This window comes from Gopherus flavomarginatus, chromosome 1, assembly GCF_025201925.1.
Source record: "Gopherus flavomarginatus isolate rGopFla2 chromosome 1, rGopFla2.mat.asm, whole genome shotgun sequence".
Classification (NCBI taxonomy): domain Eukaryota; kingdom Metazoa; phylum Chordata; order Testudines; family Testudinidae; genus Gopherus; species Gopherus flavomarginatus.
In genome coordinates, this window is record NC_066617.1 from 156,900,627 (window position 1) to 156,914,777 (window position 14,151).

Below are 14,151 nucleotides of genomic sequence, written 5' to 3' on the forward strand. Positions count from 1 at the left end.
GTCACTGCTCCCATCACCCACCCCCAGGAAGACCTGCAATCCAGGAAATGCTTAAAGGTTCAGTACTTACGCCCCGACGATGCTGACACTCCCTTCTCGCTCAGGGTTCCCCAGACACTTCACTCTGCCAGCTCGCTCATAGAACGAGGCCAGACGAGCACTGAGGTAGGCAGGATAGCCACTGTCTGCAAGCACCACAGAGAAACTACGTCATGCAAAGGCTCAGTATCTACAGGAAGGCTTCCTGTGGCTGAACACCAAGAACAAAGACTACTCACCAGCTGGCATTTCAGCTAGACGCCCTGAAATTTCCCTAAGGGCCTCAGCCCATCGGGAAGTGGAGTCAGCCATCATACTGACATTGTAGCCCATGTCCCGGAAATACTCAGACAGCGTGATTCCTAGAACAAAGAGAAGAGCACACTGCAGGTTACAGTTCAGACAAGTACTCTGGCTCACATGCCTTTCCTAGAAGGGCAAGAAGCCTTTTCAAGTGACACTGAAATACTCATTTCGATTTTGATGACAAGGGAGGCTGAAAGTTACTCCTTTTGGACTCCTAAGCGTTTCCTCACTGATTTGGTATCTTCTCCCTCTCTGCTCCTATTCTCTGAACACAGATTTTCTACCCTTTGGTGAGCCGTGTGGACTGTGCCCCATTCTCATTCTTCTCCTCCATGAGATTCAAGAGCTATGCCATTAGTTAACTTGTGCTTCTTTTGAAAGGTTGCCTCTGAGGCAGTGTAACAGACAGGGAGGCTATCCCCAAAGCGTGGCTTTAAAACCATCCTTTACAGTAGAGAAGGGGATTTAAAACTAATGGGACCCATCCTTTGGTTTCTAAACTGGCAGATTACAATAACTTTAAGGGAGGTCGGGTTTTATCTCAAGTATTTGAAAGCATTCAGTAAACAGCTTCTATTTTAAAATGAAGGGCATAACCCTCATCCCACCAGATTATTGGGGAATGTAAAGAGATAAAAGGGTGCATAGCTGTATTTGCCACAGTCAAGAAATCAGACTCATACTCTCTCCAGAATGAGCTAAGCTTTACAGAGTTGATACTACACAACTACAGGATCAGAACTGACAAAAAAGTCCACAATAGGATTAAAATGGCAAATGCAATTCCTTGGCAGCCTATGGCTAAGAGACGATCAAACTAAGAAACAAAACCTATTGGGTAAGGAAGGTTTAGAAAGATCAGTTTCTGAAACTAAACAGAGTTAGTGAGCAGAGAATACATCAGTATCTGGATATACCAGAGGGCTAGATGACACCTGTCCCGGGTAGCCTTTACTTCTCCTGTAACTCTTACCGGTATAAATAGAGGCTTCTCTGGCAGCAACGGGCATGTTGGAGGTATTTGCTACTAAGGCTGTTCTCTTCATAATACTTTCTACCTTGCCATCAACTTCCATCGTGAGCTAAAGGCAAAAAAAAAAAAAACAAAAGCAGCACATGAATCTGTATAACTCTACAGTGATTATCCCCACACTCCTGTGCCAGAAAAAGCCCCAGTACAAGAGTATTTGCCCTCACAAGTGGTCTAACAACTAGAGCAGGAGATTGGACTCAGGGCTCATGAGTTCTATATGCTGTTCTGTTACTGAGACCCCAAGTGAATTGGGTAAATCTCTTAATTTACATGCCTTGGTTTGCCCACTGGTGAAAGGGTGAGGACAGATTTACTAGAGGTAAAGCTTGTTCAGGTAATTGGCTCAATACCACTTAGAACGTATATAAATGCTTTCACCTTCAAAATGTTGTACAAACAATTGTACTTTGGAATCTTTGTGGACAATATGTAGATAGGGAAACTAAGGCAGAAAAGGTAAATGACTTTCTAGAGCAGGACATGGGATTAGAACTCACAGCGTCACTCCTGTGCTCAGACCATGTCCTGTAAATATGCTAGATGAGCAGTATTGCTATATTAATGCTCTCTGGTTCTTACGTTTGCCATTTTGTTGGCTTATTTTAGTATTAGCAGTGTTACTGTTCAGTAAACTTGTGAGGAAAATGTGGAGCATATTGTCTTTGTGAATTTAATTACACAATTTTCCTCAGCCTCCCCATGAGGCCAGAAAAGAATCGATTTACATGTTTGTGCACTGTGCTCTGTAATTTCTAGAAGAAGCTAGCTCTCCCAGGAGGCACATCTGTCCTCCCTACTATTGCATCCCTGTAAAGGGATGACCCAACTCTCCCGACAACTGAGGTGGATTTGGGAGGGGGGAAGAGGGAAGAGCAGGGAACTTCGTATATTGCTTTGAAAACACAGGGCTATAGGAAGGAACCAAAAGTAGTCAAGTTAATAAATTGATGTGAAAAACACATTCTTAATGCTACATTAGGGTTTAGATTTAAATTAAAAAAAACAACCCAATCACATGAGTTTTCAATTCCATAAAATCACACCCCAGGCAATGAGACCCACCATTAGGCAACAGCAGTCAGTGACAGGGATTCCCTTTCCCCCCCTTTCCCCTTATAAAGAAAGAAGCACTGAAGAGCACATTGTCTGTATTATCTCACAACACCACCCCCTAGGATCTGATGCGCAGAGGTGCTGAGCACCTACATTCTCAGTTACTTCAACACTAGTGTATACATACAAAGGGGCAGAACTCAAACAGCTTTTGAAAAGATTTTCTTCATGGATGCAACTAAAACCTCAACATTTATGTAATGTTGCCTATTATTTTGGGTTTGTTTTAAAACTAATGTTTATCCCAATGTTAGTTCAAATGTTGTGTTGAGAGCTCCAAAAACGGACATCCTTCCCTGGATGGAACAATGACAGCACAACAGATTACCATGCCACATGGTGTCTGGAGGGACATGAAATAAGGCCTGCAATAGCTGAGGGTCTGACAGTATTCAGTGGTTCAAAGCCACCATATCAACAAGACACATGCAACACCTCTGTTCCCAGGAACATTTGGAAAGGATCCTTGCATCCCATACTGACCTCTGGGAAATCTCTGAGTACTTCAGACATCTCATTTCCTCGTTCTCCACAGCCTACATAGATGATAACATCACTGTTGGAGTACTTGGAGAGAGACTGCGAGATCACAGTCTTTCCACAGCCAAAGGCCCCGGGGATAGCAGTAGTACCACCTTGTACACACCTGAAGAAAGAAAGCCAGACTGGTTTATACTGAACTCAGACAGACAAGCTATGTCCCGTTTGCATATTGGAATAAGTTTTCTTCTCCACCGTCTGAGGCTCTCTCACGTCATTTACCTAAGACGGCAAAGATGGCACATGGAACCAGATTTACCCCATGTCGTGAGTACATACAATATTTCAAAATGCCAGAACAAAGGGAACAGGCTGTCCCTCCCCTACACCAACAGGACCTACCACTGTTCCCAGAGTAACTAGCTAGTGCTGGGACAATGGCTGGAACAGGATCCATACAAAAATATGTTTCACCAATCGAGATGTCTGAGGAATGAGCAGGCTGAGAACATCCAACTCAGAAGCATCAAGAAAAGAAGTGACATGAGACATTAGACCGATGTTGTCAAGCATAGATGCCTAAAGTTAGGCACTTAAATCCATATGTAGGCATCTAAACAAGTGGTCTGTTTTCACAGGTGCCAAGCCTCTGAAGTCACTGGGAGTTGCAGGTGCCTAACTTTAGGCCTCCAATTTGGAAAATGTAGGCCCTTGTACAAGCTGCTTTCTCAGTGAAAAGACCTTCAACTCTGACTATTTATATGTGAAGACTCCCCAGTTATAGTATTTACTAGGCCTGTTTATTATGACATTTTCCTCCTCCTTTTGGTGCACAGAGATTTTGCTTTTGTCAGGGATTTCTCTGAAGTACTTGCATCACCATTTTTGGGATGTTGCTCCGGGGCATAGGAGATTTATATATATTTTCCACTCCTCTTAAAAGGAATTCTTGTACAAAGATTAGAACCAAGCCCCTTGGAACCCCAGGTGGTACTTACGGGAAGAGGGCATCAAGGACCCGTTGGCCAGTTAGCAATGGATGGTTGGCTGGTAATTTTTCAGTGACGGGACGGACTTGACGTACAGGCCAGACCTGGACCATAGTGAACTTCTCCTTCACCCCTTCAAATTCCAGCTCCAAGACAACATCCTACCAGAAGGCAGAAGACACCCAGAGTAAGCAGACAGATAGATGCTGGTGGAATGTGCAAGTTCTCATTCTCACAAGTCTATACAGAATCCCACCAGCAATGCACACCATTAATGACTAGTTATTCTTTAGAGCCATAGGTTTCCAGACACCTCAGTGTTCTGCTCCTGCCTGCGGGAAGCTCACTTCCCATATTTACAATGTCAGGGAAATTACTCCTGGGGGAATTCTGCGCCACTGTGCATGTGAAGAATTTATGTCCCTCACAGATTTCTGTTTCCCAGAAGAAAAATAATTTTCTAATGGAGAAGCAAAGAGGAGCCACAAGAGCTGTCATGTGACCCTCCCCAGCCGTATGTTCTGGGTGCCCAGGGCAGCCAGCAGAGAGGTAAATCACTGTGGGGCAGAGGGAGGACCCGGCTGGTGGCCCCTACCCTGCGCCAGGCTCAGCTGCCAGTCTCAGCTGGGCAGGACAGGACTTCCTCTTCCCCTGCATGCCATTCAGGGCCATGTCAGACCAACCTCCAGATTTCTCCCCCAGCTGTAGGAAGCTCTTCAAATTCCCCTCACCCCATGCTTCCTGCACTCACTGATCCCCAGCTGCAGTGGGAGGGATCACAGTACAGGGAGCTGCTCCTCCATCTGCCCAACCCCTATGCATCCAGACCCCCTCACACCAAGCCTCATTCCCCCCTCAACACACACACCCAGAATACCCTCCAGCCCCACTCCCCCTGCACTACCCCAATGAGTTACCTGCACCCAGATCCCTCCCTCACAGAGCTCCAACCAGCTGCACCTGGATCCCCACCCCACTGAGCCCCACTCCCCCACCATCTGAACCCCCTGCCGAGCTCTATTCCTCCCCACACACATGCACCCCCCTGCTGAGTCCCAATCATCTGGATCCACCTGCAGAGTCCCGTTACTGTTGCACCCAGAAACACCACCCCCAACAAGCTCATGTGCATCAAGATCCTCCCTACACCTAGATCCACCTGCACCCAGACTGCCCCACAGAGAACCCTCTCCACCCACACCTGGGCCCCCCACACTAAGCCTCTCCACACTTGGATCCTGCCTTGCTGAGCCTGCCTGCCCACACCTGATATGGAGGTGCAGGGCACTGGAGTGTTTCTGGGGCTGCCACAGTCCTTGCACTGTGTCAGAGTTGGGTGCAGCCTCACCACTGAGTCCATGTCCGAGGAAGGTAGTGGTGGGTGCTGCACAGTGATCTCTCATCTCTGTGCAGCCAATGGCCTGTGCTCCCGAATGCCATGCAGCGGCTTCTACATTTATTTGACAAATAAAATTTGCAGAATTTTAAAATATTGTGCGCAGAATTTTTTGGCACAGAATTCCAAAGGAGTAGGAAATCAAGTGTAAGCATAAAGCCTCAGCTTCAAATAATCGTGACATACAGTAGCTAAAGAAAATACCATTGTTGATTCTGCATATACTTGGGACACTGCAGGACCACCCACAGTAGAGTGGCAAACATGGTGTATTTAAAGGGCATCTGCTTACGCACGTAAGCAAGGCTGAATTTCTACCATACAGAGCAGCTTGATTTCACAAGGTATTAGCGTGATCACTGTTGGCCAGTTGGCAGCAGGTGACCTGCATCTCCAAAACCCAGCTGCATAAAATGCCGTTTGGCTGGTGCTGCAGGACACAGAAGGGGTGCACACACTTTCTGGCAAGAGTGTGCAATGCACTAGCCAGCACCATCTGGAAAACTTACTGATGTGTCGTAGTTCCCTGGTGGAGCAATATATGTTACCGTACCCCTGTTCCGTGGGGGCAACATGATTTTGTGTTTGATAAGGGAGTTTTCATTCACCAGTCCATAAATATCTCCCCCAGTGATGTGACTGCCAACCTAGGATCAGGAGAAGAAAGTATTCTTTTAGTCATACAAATGAAAGCTTCAGGTTTAGAGAAAGAAGCACAAGGCTTTATAGAACAGTCCTTAAATCTAGCACCCTGACTGTCTTCTGTGTAAGGCACTGTAACAGCACAAAAGCCTGTTTGCATCTTTTACTAGCACTGTGACAGCGCTGCTAGAAATGTGCTATCAGCCTACACAAGAACAGCAATCATTATATGCAATGAGGCTTGCAAGGCTCAGACAGCTATGTGATTATGGACAAGTACTGGAGATTCCCTGGCCTCTTTTCTACCCATCAGCCAGACTAACTTGTTGAGTACAGCAGAGATGGAATGCACCAATTTGTAGGCAATGGAAAGTGAGGTACTAGAAGAAGGCAATCAGATCAAAGGTATCACATTTCAGCAGCAAGGCTGTCTTCAGGGTTGAAAAAATAACTTGGCTAGAAGTATTCCATTTGCAGAGGTTATACCACCCTCTCCCAGAAAGCAGATGCATTAGAGAGCTATAGCTATCCTATTTGCTATGCCCAGCGTATTCCCATTAATTCTCTTTATTGTACTGTAAAGACATCCAGTCTAATAGGTACCACCGTATTTACCAACAGTGCCACCAAGCATCACATCAGTAGTACAGACATTCACTGCCTGCTCTTTCATAGCCACTTTGCCTTAATCCACCAGTATGCCCACCCTCAAGCTCACTGGACTTCTGTTTCACAGACACAATGTATCTGAAGATGTGACTCACAATTCATTGCACTGCACATTCTTCCCCCACACTGCAATGTGCCTGGGGGATTTTTGGCAGCTTTGTCATAGCCTACCCGCAGGTTTTTGGAAGGTGAAAAGTCCCATTTGAGGTCTTTGCTCAGAGCCGACACGTTGACACCTCTGGGGATGTAGATACTTTGGGTCTGAGTGCTGATGTCTGTCAGAGGCCTCTGGATACCATCAAAAATGGCCCCCATAATGCCAGGGCCAAGTTCCACTGAGAGGGGTTTGCCAGTACGGAGTACAGGATCTCCTACAGAGACACCAGCTGAAGAGGTCGGGTCAGGAAAAGTTCATCCACGCATTTACCAAAAGACATTTTCTCTCACCCATTCAATGGCTCAGATTGTGCAATGCAATGTATCGCACAGGAGATAAGCATTCAGCCTCTATTCTCATACCTCAGGCTGGAATAATTAAGATTGATATTTTCACTCTCCAGAGAGGAGACACTAAATATTTTCCCTTATGATAACTAGTCCCGAGCCACAAAATGGAAAAGTTTATTGGAAACCCACAATCATATTTAGAGACCCAAAGAGGACAGATAAAAGCTAGCTCATCTCTAAAGAGCCTCATGTGACTTACGCCTCCTGGGGGGAGGATAAGAGAATGAGTCACAGGTGACAGTTGCCATTTAATGTGCTATAGGAAGGTGTTCACATACCACGGTGATGAGGGCTGTATAAGGGCTCTTCCCGTGTGAAATTAACCTGTGGAGTCAGTAGGCAAGAAGTCTATTCTCCATTTAAGCCCTCAAAATAGAACTGCAGCGAGACTTCATGGCCCACATAATACTTTTGCGCAGAGATGGAGACGTTGTGGCCGACTCCAAGTTTAATGACTCCCTCCCAGATATTCTCCCTCCTTCCTCAGTGTCATTATCTATTACCAATACTAGATGGTACATTTTTGCAGCAAGCAAGTTTGGATCAACAGTATGGATTTCCCAAGGATACATGTGTAATATGCTTACGTTTAGCAGAGAAATCTGAATCCACCCAAAGGGTGAATCCTTTAAATCACCAAAAGCTGAATTTGCTTGGTAGCTCTGGTGTTTGTCGTTTGTTTTTGTCAATGAACAAATACAGTCCAGTTACCCAGTTCAAGTGTAACTGAAATTAGACATTAAATCAGGATTGAGGTTTAAGGAGATGTGAGAATGATGGAAATTTTCTTCAAATATCCCCGAAAAACCTTATTGGGCTTGTACATAACCTCTCTAGGGGGGAGATGTGATGTGAGGTGTGGGAGTTCAAAGGATTATACTGAGAAAGGCAGGAATGAATGTAGGACCCCAAATAGATTTCCGGGGAAATATCTAGAGAGGTTGATGCAAATTCCCCACCTCCAGTCATGCAAAATCTCAGCCTTTTGACAGTACATCTGAGGAGAAGATGACATTCTGCTGATTACCTGTTCCGGGAGTTGGCGATCAAAGGCCTGAGCTGTAAAAGAAACAGACTCATCTGTCCAGTCTGCGTTCTGGTTCTGTCTGAGATAGTTATGAACTTGTAATGATGGGGTAGGTCCAGTTGTGGGTTTTGAAAGACTGACTCCTACTAAAGCCCAAGGCTGGAGTTCGAGTGACCCTCGTGAGCTTTTTAGCATGCGTGTAGATTCTTTTATTGTTTTTAGTACGTTTTCTCTGATATTGCTTTCACTTTTAGAATAAAGGTGCTTTTTTTTATAGAGCTGTGTGGTAACTTGTAACTGTTGGCCATTTCTCTGTTCATAGCCTCTGGAAAGGAAGCAAAGGCCAAACACCGGCCTGTATAGGCAACTTGGCTTGCTGGGAATATCACAGTGTAGGCAGGGAACTGTGCAGCCTGGACATACTCTGGTCAGGAGGGAGTGAAACACAGGTCTTTGTCCAAGAGAAACGATGGCTGAGGAACCGGGAGCCTAGAGTGGGTGCGCTTCATGGACCAGAGGATAAATACAGGTGCAGTTGCCTTGAACTAACAATAGGTACAGGATATATTATGCAAGTCTTATAGAAGCAGCTATGTACTTTGAAGACTCTCTCATTACCAGGGTTGTGCAATTATAACAATGTAATCATGCACTTTTTACACACACTCCATCAAAACCTGTGTAAGGGATAAGGAACAGAGATGGCTTCTGCCTATGACCACTGTGATCTGGTCCCACTGAGGTTTGTTTATTTGCACTATTGTACACACCCTACCTGTTAGGATTACTTAGTCTGACAGGCCTCAAAGACATCAATGAGAAGGATACAGGTTTCTTCATACACCTGGATAGTAGCCATATCACCCTCCAGCCGGATAATTTCTCCCACCAGCTCACAGTGGCCAACTCGTACCAACTCGTACATAGCTGCCCCTGCCATGTTGCAGGCAGTGACCACTGAAAAAGAAAAATGCCTGGGTGAAACTATTTCACATCTTGTCTGAAGAAGTTTGCTAACCCAGCAGAGAATGTAGAGTGCTGGAAAGCAGAGGTCCGGTACCCAGTCAGTCATGTAAGTAATATGCAAGTCCTCAAAGGACAGCTGCAGAACTTATGAGCCAAAACAAAAATGTCTTGTGCTTATTACCCCCGCTGTCCGGGGCCTATGGCGAGCCGCCATCATACCTTAGTAATCTATAGTCAGCTGTAATTAATATCCAGGATATGCCCTGCACTCAGCAAGAGACTAAGATGGTTTAAGGTTCTAAATGACTATTCTCCCAAATCTCTGCTAAAAAGACACTCCTTCCCCAAAGCCCACCATGAGCACATTCACCTCTGGGAAAAGTTAAAAAAAAAAAAGAAAGAAAAAAGAAAGTATGACATGACACCCCCACTATTCTGACATCAGACCATCTGGTGTATTGTCTATTTAACTTATGGAGTGTGCGGGGAAAGGGACTGTGCGATTTGATTGTTACTATTTGTATTTGATAGACTTGATTTCGCAGGAAAGTGACAGATGATTTTTAAACAGATCTTTAAAGTTGATAGAGCCTTTGCCACCTGATTAGAACTATTTTAAAGCAGATTATATTTTGGCCCTAAAACTCTCACTATCCTAAATGAGGAGAAGCTAATTGCAATAGTTTATACATTGGCTTACGAAAGAAATGTGACTGTTATGTTCAAGAGATTCCTAAAGTTGTCCTGCTTTCTTCAGTACAATGCCCTCTAATACACAGGGTTTGACACACAGGAGGACATGCATTAACAGTGGCTGATTTATAATAATAATTTATAATTTTAACTGATCTTTGATTATTAGCAGGTAAATATGCCCAATGATCTGTGATGGAATGTTAGATGGGGTGGGATCTGAGTTATTACAGAGAATTCTTTCCTGGGTGCTGGCTGGTGAGTCTTGCCCACATGCTCAGGGTTTAGCTGATCGCCATATTTGGGATCGAGAAGGAATTTTCCTCCAGGGCAGATTGGCAGAGGCCCTGGAGGTTTTTTGCTTTCTTCTGCAGCACAGGGTGCGGGTCACTTGCTGGAGGATTCTCTGCACCTTGAGGTCTTTAAACCACGATCTGAGGATTTCAATAACTCAGACATAGGTTAGGGGTTTGTTACAGGAGTGGGTGGGTGAGATTCTGTGGCCTGCATTGTGAAGGAGGTCAGACTAGATGAACATAATGGTCCCTTCTGACCTTAAGTCTATGAATGCTATGAATAAAATAAAACTAATACATAGTAACTCCTTACTGACGTTTCCCATGCTGGTGGCTCTCAATTTAGTACATGTATGTAAAGCAGCAGGCAGCTCTTTGAGGGCTTTGTGCTAGGTAGAGTATGTGTGCACGCGTGCGGGGAAAAATAATTAATGACTTGGAAAAGTTTCACTGTGCTTCCTCCAAGAGGACATAAAGATCCATGAAACAGCTTTCATAATACAATGTTGAACCCACACCTTCCCAACCAAACAGCACCTACCCGGTCCTGAGACTCCATGGACATAGCCAAACACGCTCTCCCTATCTTCATCTCGGATTTTGGGTAGCTTGGAAAAGTTCATCTTGCCCGTTTACCTGCCCAGTAAGAAGACAATCAATAGTTCATTCTATACAGATCAGCAAGAGACCTAACCCAGTGAGTAGCAGACTCCCCTTTTCAGCTCCCCTCTCCCATTGCTTCCAATTAACAGAAAGCCCAGTGCAGGAGCCTCAAAATTCACATGGCCCGATACACCTTAATTCCCCCCCTCCACCACTATGAATTCACGGCCAGCTATAGTTAATAGCCGTTTGCTTGTTTTTTTAATTCAACAAGACATACCAGTTTGAACAAGCCTTATTACTAACAACATTGTGACACTGGCAATACAGAGACCCAGGAGCTTATTGTGGAACTATTTCCACCCTGATTTTAACAGCAGACATCACCACTAAGTACAGCAAACTATGCTTTGAATGTATTATTTTAAGCCCAAAAGTTCATTTCCCAGTCCCCTCCCCCTTGCTGTAAAACTCACTTCAATCTGCAACATTTTACTAGAATGATAAGTGATTTCACAACTTTCAAACCAGCATTTCTGACCGGCATAAGTACTGTATGCAGGCTAAAACACCACTACGCCTGGAATCCCCCTGCATTTTTACAGCGTCACTGTTTAGTGTTTGTTATCTCTCTGGGACTACTACATCAAATGCACGCCTTCTATAAGTCAAGTGATGCCAACACCACAGCATCCAGCTACTATACGCTCCATTGTTAGACAGCTGGATACATTCTGCAGGGCTAACAGGGGGCCTTACACTTACTGATTGGGAAAGACAAAATAGATTTAGAGCTTAAAACACAAGGATTTGCAAAATAACTCCTCATTGACTGGCCATGAACAGACTGCAGATCCATGTTTTTCCTGTAATAACTGGCAGTTGGGCTGCACTGTGCTTTAGGTGCCGATAACAGCCTTTAACAGCTCTTTGCTTCGTCACCCATCATCCTGCTTGTTGTGTGTTACCTTGGAAACTCACCACAGTGTTACTGATCTAAGTGGGCATCACTTGCTACCCCCTATGTTAATTCATTCCTAGAACAAATCCAAATAAAGTGTTGGGAAAAGCCCAGGAGACTGACTGCTCTGTGTACCCAGACTGCAGATTGGATACAGCCAAGAGCAGTTCATCCCCACCATCAAACCAACCCTGGAGAGCTGAGTTCAGGCTCATAGAGCACCCTATGCCCAGGGTCTCTGCTGAGACAGTTAACAAGAGGGTTCATCAAGGCTTGAAAAACTTGCCCCAAAACCTACTAGCCCTAGTGAAAGATGCATGTGCTGCTACTCCATCTGCACATACACATCACCTATACCACCCTCGTTGCAGGGCTCCTCTTCCAGTCTGCTCTCTAGGGATAGTAGAGAAAAGGCTGCTGCTCTCCAGGGCACATAGGGCTCAGTCCCCCTGTTCTTCCATTGTACATGGGCCCTCTGCTTCTCCCTAGCCCCACTCAGCCAGAATTCCTACTCACCCTGAACAAGCAGGTTTTTCCAAGCCCAAGTGCTCACTCACAGAAGTGGTTTGTGTGATGTGAATACCGATTTATTCATTTCGCAGGCCACCAAAGAGATGATCATGACTCAGTCCCTGCCAACCGGAATGGGAACTGGGAACCTAGAGATGAAAGACTGGGTGTTCCATTTCTAATTCCTAGAGCCACCTAGTCCTTCTGGGCACAAACTGTCCTGTGACCATGCAGTAGCTCAGGAACAGAGTGGAGTCCTCAGCACTCTGAAGCTATACTGTGTAGCTTAGCATTAGAAGCCAATTTTAAACAGTTTGTTGAGAATTCCATCAGCTATTTGACAACTTCAAGAGGGTGTCGTCACCAAAAGGCCACCTGAAGCTCAGAAGTCGCAAGCAAGGGAATCGGTGCAGCAGCAGCTCCAGCTGTGTTATTCCACATGCCCCACTGAAAAAGCAGCAGGACTTTGAATTCCACCCAGAACATTCACTCCAAGAGAACATTCACCAGTGGACGCTCCAGAGCCATTAACACTACTGCAGGGTTAGTTCCTACCAACACAATCCTTAAAACAGTGTGCTGAAGGAAAAACCAATCTACAGTCTGATGTGACTGAACCATGAGAGGTAAAAAGTTGCTGCTCCTCATCCATGCTCTCACCTAGGTTAACAGAGGCATAAAAGGGATTTGGATCAGGTCACACCATTCTATGTCAGCTCCTTCTGGAGCTCAAACAAACCGTTCAGCTCAGGAAGGTCAGGTGTGAGCCACAGCCAGTGATGTTATTTGAAAGAGTTTAACTCATCTTCAGTCAGAGCTTTTGAAGAGCCCACAGCACGAGGCAATAGCAATCATTCCAAGGACAGACAAGCACACGCATTTAGACCTGCAGCAAACACACCCTACCTAGATCTTGTCCATCTTTCATCCAGACAGACAGACTCACTCCACTCCTCCTTTGCTTCCCTGCACTTTGTCCAGAAGGCTACCAAAGTCATCTTCTTCACCCACCACTCTCTCCATGTCAAGTGTTACCTGATGTCTAAGCACTCCCTTCGAATCCTTCTCCCATGTGGTCAGAACCGCCTCAACATCCTGGTGCACCAAGCCACAAGGCCCAGAAGCATGGACACCTTTCTCAAGGGGCTACAATCCTTGAAATACTGAACACTATTCAGAAACCATTGCTCTGCATCCCTGCCACTGAGCTACCTGGTAGCTGGCGCTCAGGATGGTTCTGTAGGTTTTCATCTCAGACTGTACAGTCATCTCCTTAGGGGGCAAGGACTGTGTCACTATATTCTGGACTGTGCCCCCCACACTGGTGGAACTCATATCAGTGTGCTATGGGAGGCTGCTATCTGCCAGCCAGCATTGCACTACGAGCGCATTGTGTTTAGCCTTTAACCACCACCACACTACTGACCTTCATCGGCCAAGACCATCTTACTATGTTAACAGAGCTGGACACGCAAGGATTTTACTAAATTCTTTTAGTCCCTTAAGAGGACTCCCCCAGCCCTTGGGGTTAAAGGCTACACACAATTCACTCTTCCTTGGTTACCTGAAGTGTGAGCAGAGCAGTTACATAGAATGTAACAGACTAAAAAAGGTAACAGATCCATAAGTAACAGACAGAAAAGCCCCAAATCCAACAGTTTTCAACCTCGATTCCCCACAGTAAAGTCACTTGGCTACAGAGCTGTCCCCCAAGAAGCGAAAGGTTCTTCTGCTGCCAGTGTAAGAAAGCACCCAATATTCTCTGTCATGATGACTATCTTTTGCCTTTTAAATGTGACATGTAATCACTGATGGAGAGACGTTCAATGCCGTTCAAACTTTGAGCCCCATATCCTGGGACAAAAATCTGTTTTAGAAATTAAGCCCCAAGTGAGGTAATCAAAGTGCCTTTTTGTAGCAG

The 14,151-nt window shown here is 45.3% G+C and overlaps 1 protein-coding gene across 3 annotated transcripts in view; it reads right to left on the bottom strand.

The window, feature by feature from the left end:
- The window catches only part of ATP6V1A (ATPase H+ transporting V1 subunit A), a 39,443-nt gene that overhangs the window by 11,286 nt on the left and 14,006 nt on the right, over nt 1–14,151 (bottom strand). For all 3 annotated transcript variants that reach the window (XM_050932668.1, XM_050932683.1, XM_050932675.1), the window contains exons 2-10: nt 10,698–10,792; nt 9,030–9,158; nt 6,839–7,053; nt 5,866–6,003; nt 3,970–4,121; nt 2,975–3,137; nt 1,319–1,427; nt 279–401; nt 71–185 (exon numbers count right to left, since the gene is read on the bottom strand). In XM_050932668.1, the coding sequence (XP_050788625.1) occupies nt 71–185; nt 279–401; nt 1,319–1,427; nt 2,975–3,137; nt 3,970–4,121; nt 5,866–6,003; nt 6,839–7,053; nt 9,030–9,158; nt 10,698–10,779 (1,226 nt within the window). In that variant the 5' untranslated portion in view covers nt 10,780–10,792. The remainder of the gene's footprint in view (nt 1–70; nt 186–278; nt 402–1,318; nt 1,428–2,974; nt 3,138–3,969; nt 4,122–5,865; nt 6,004–6,838; nt 7,054–9,029; nt 9,159–10,697; nt 10,793–14,151) is intronic.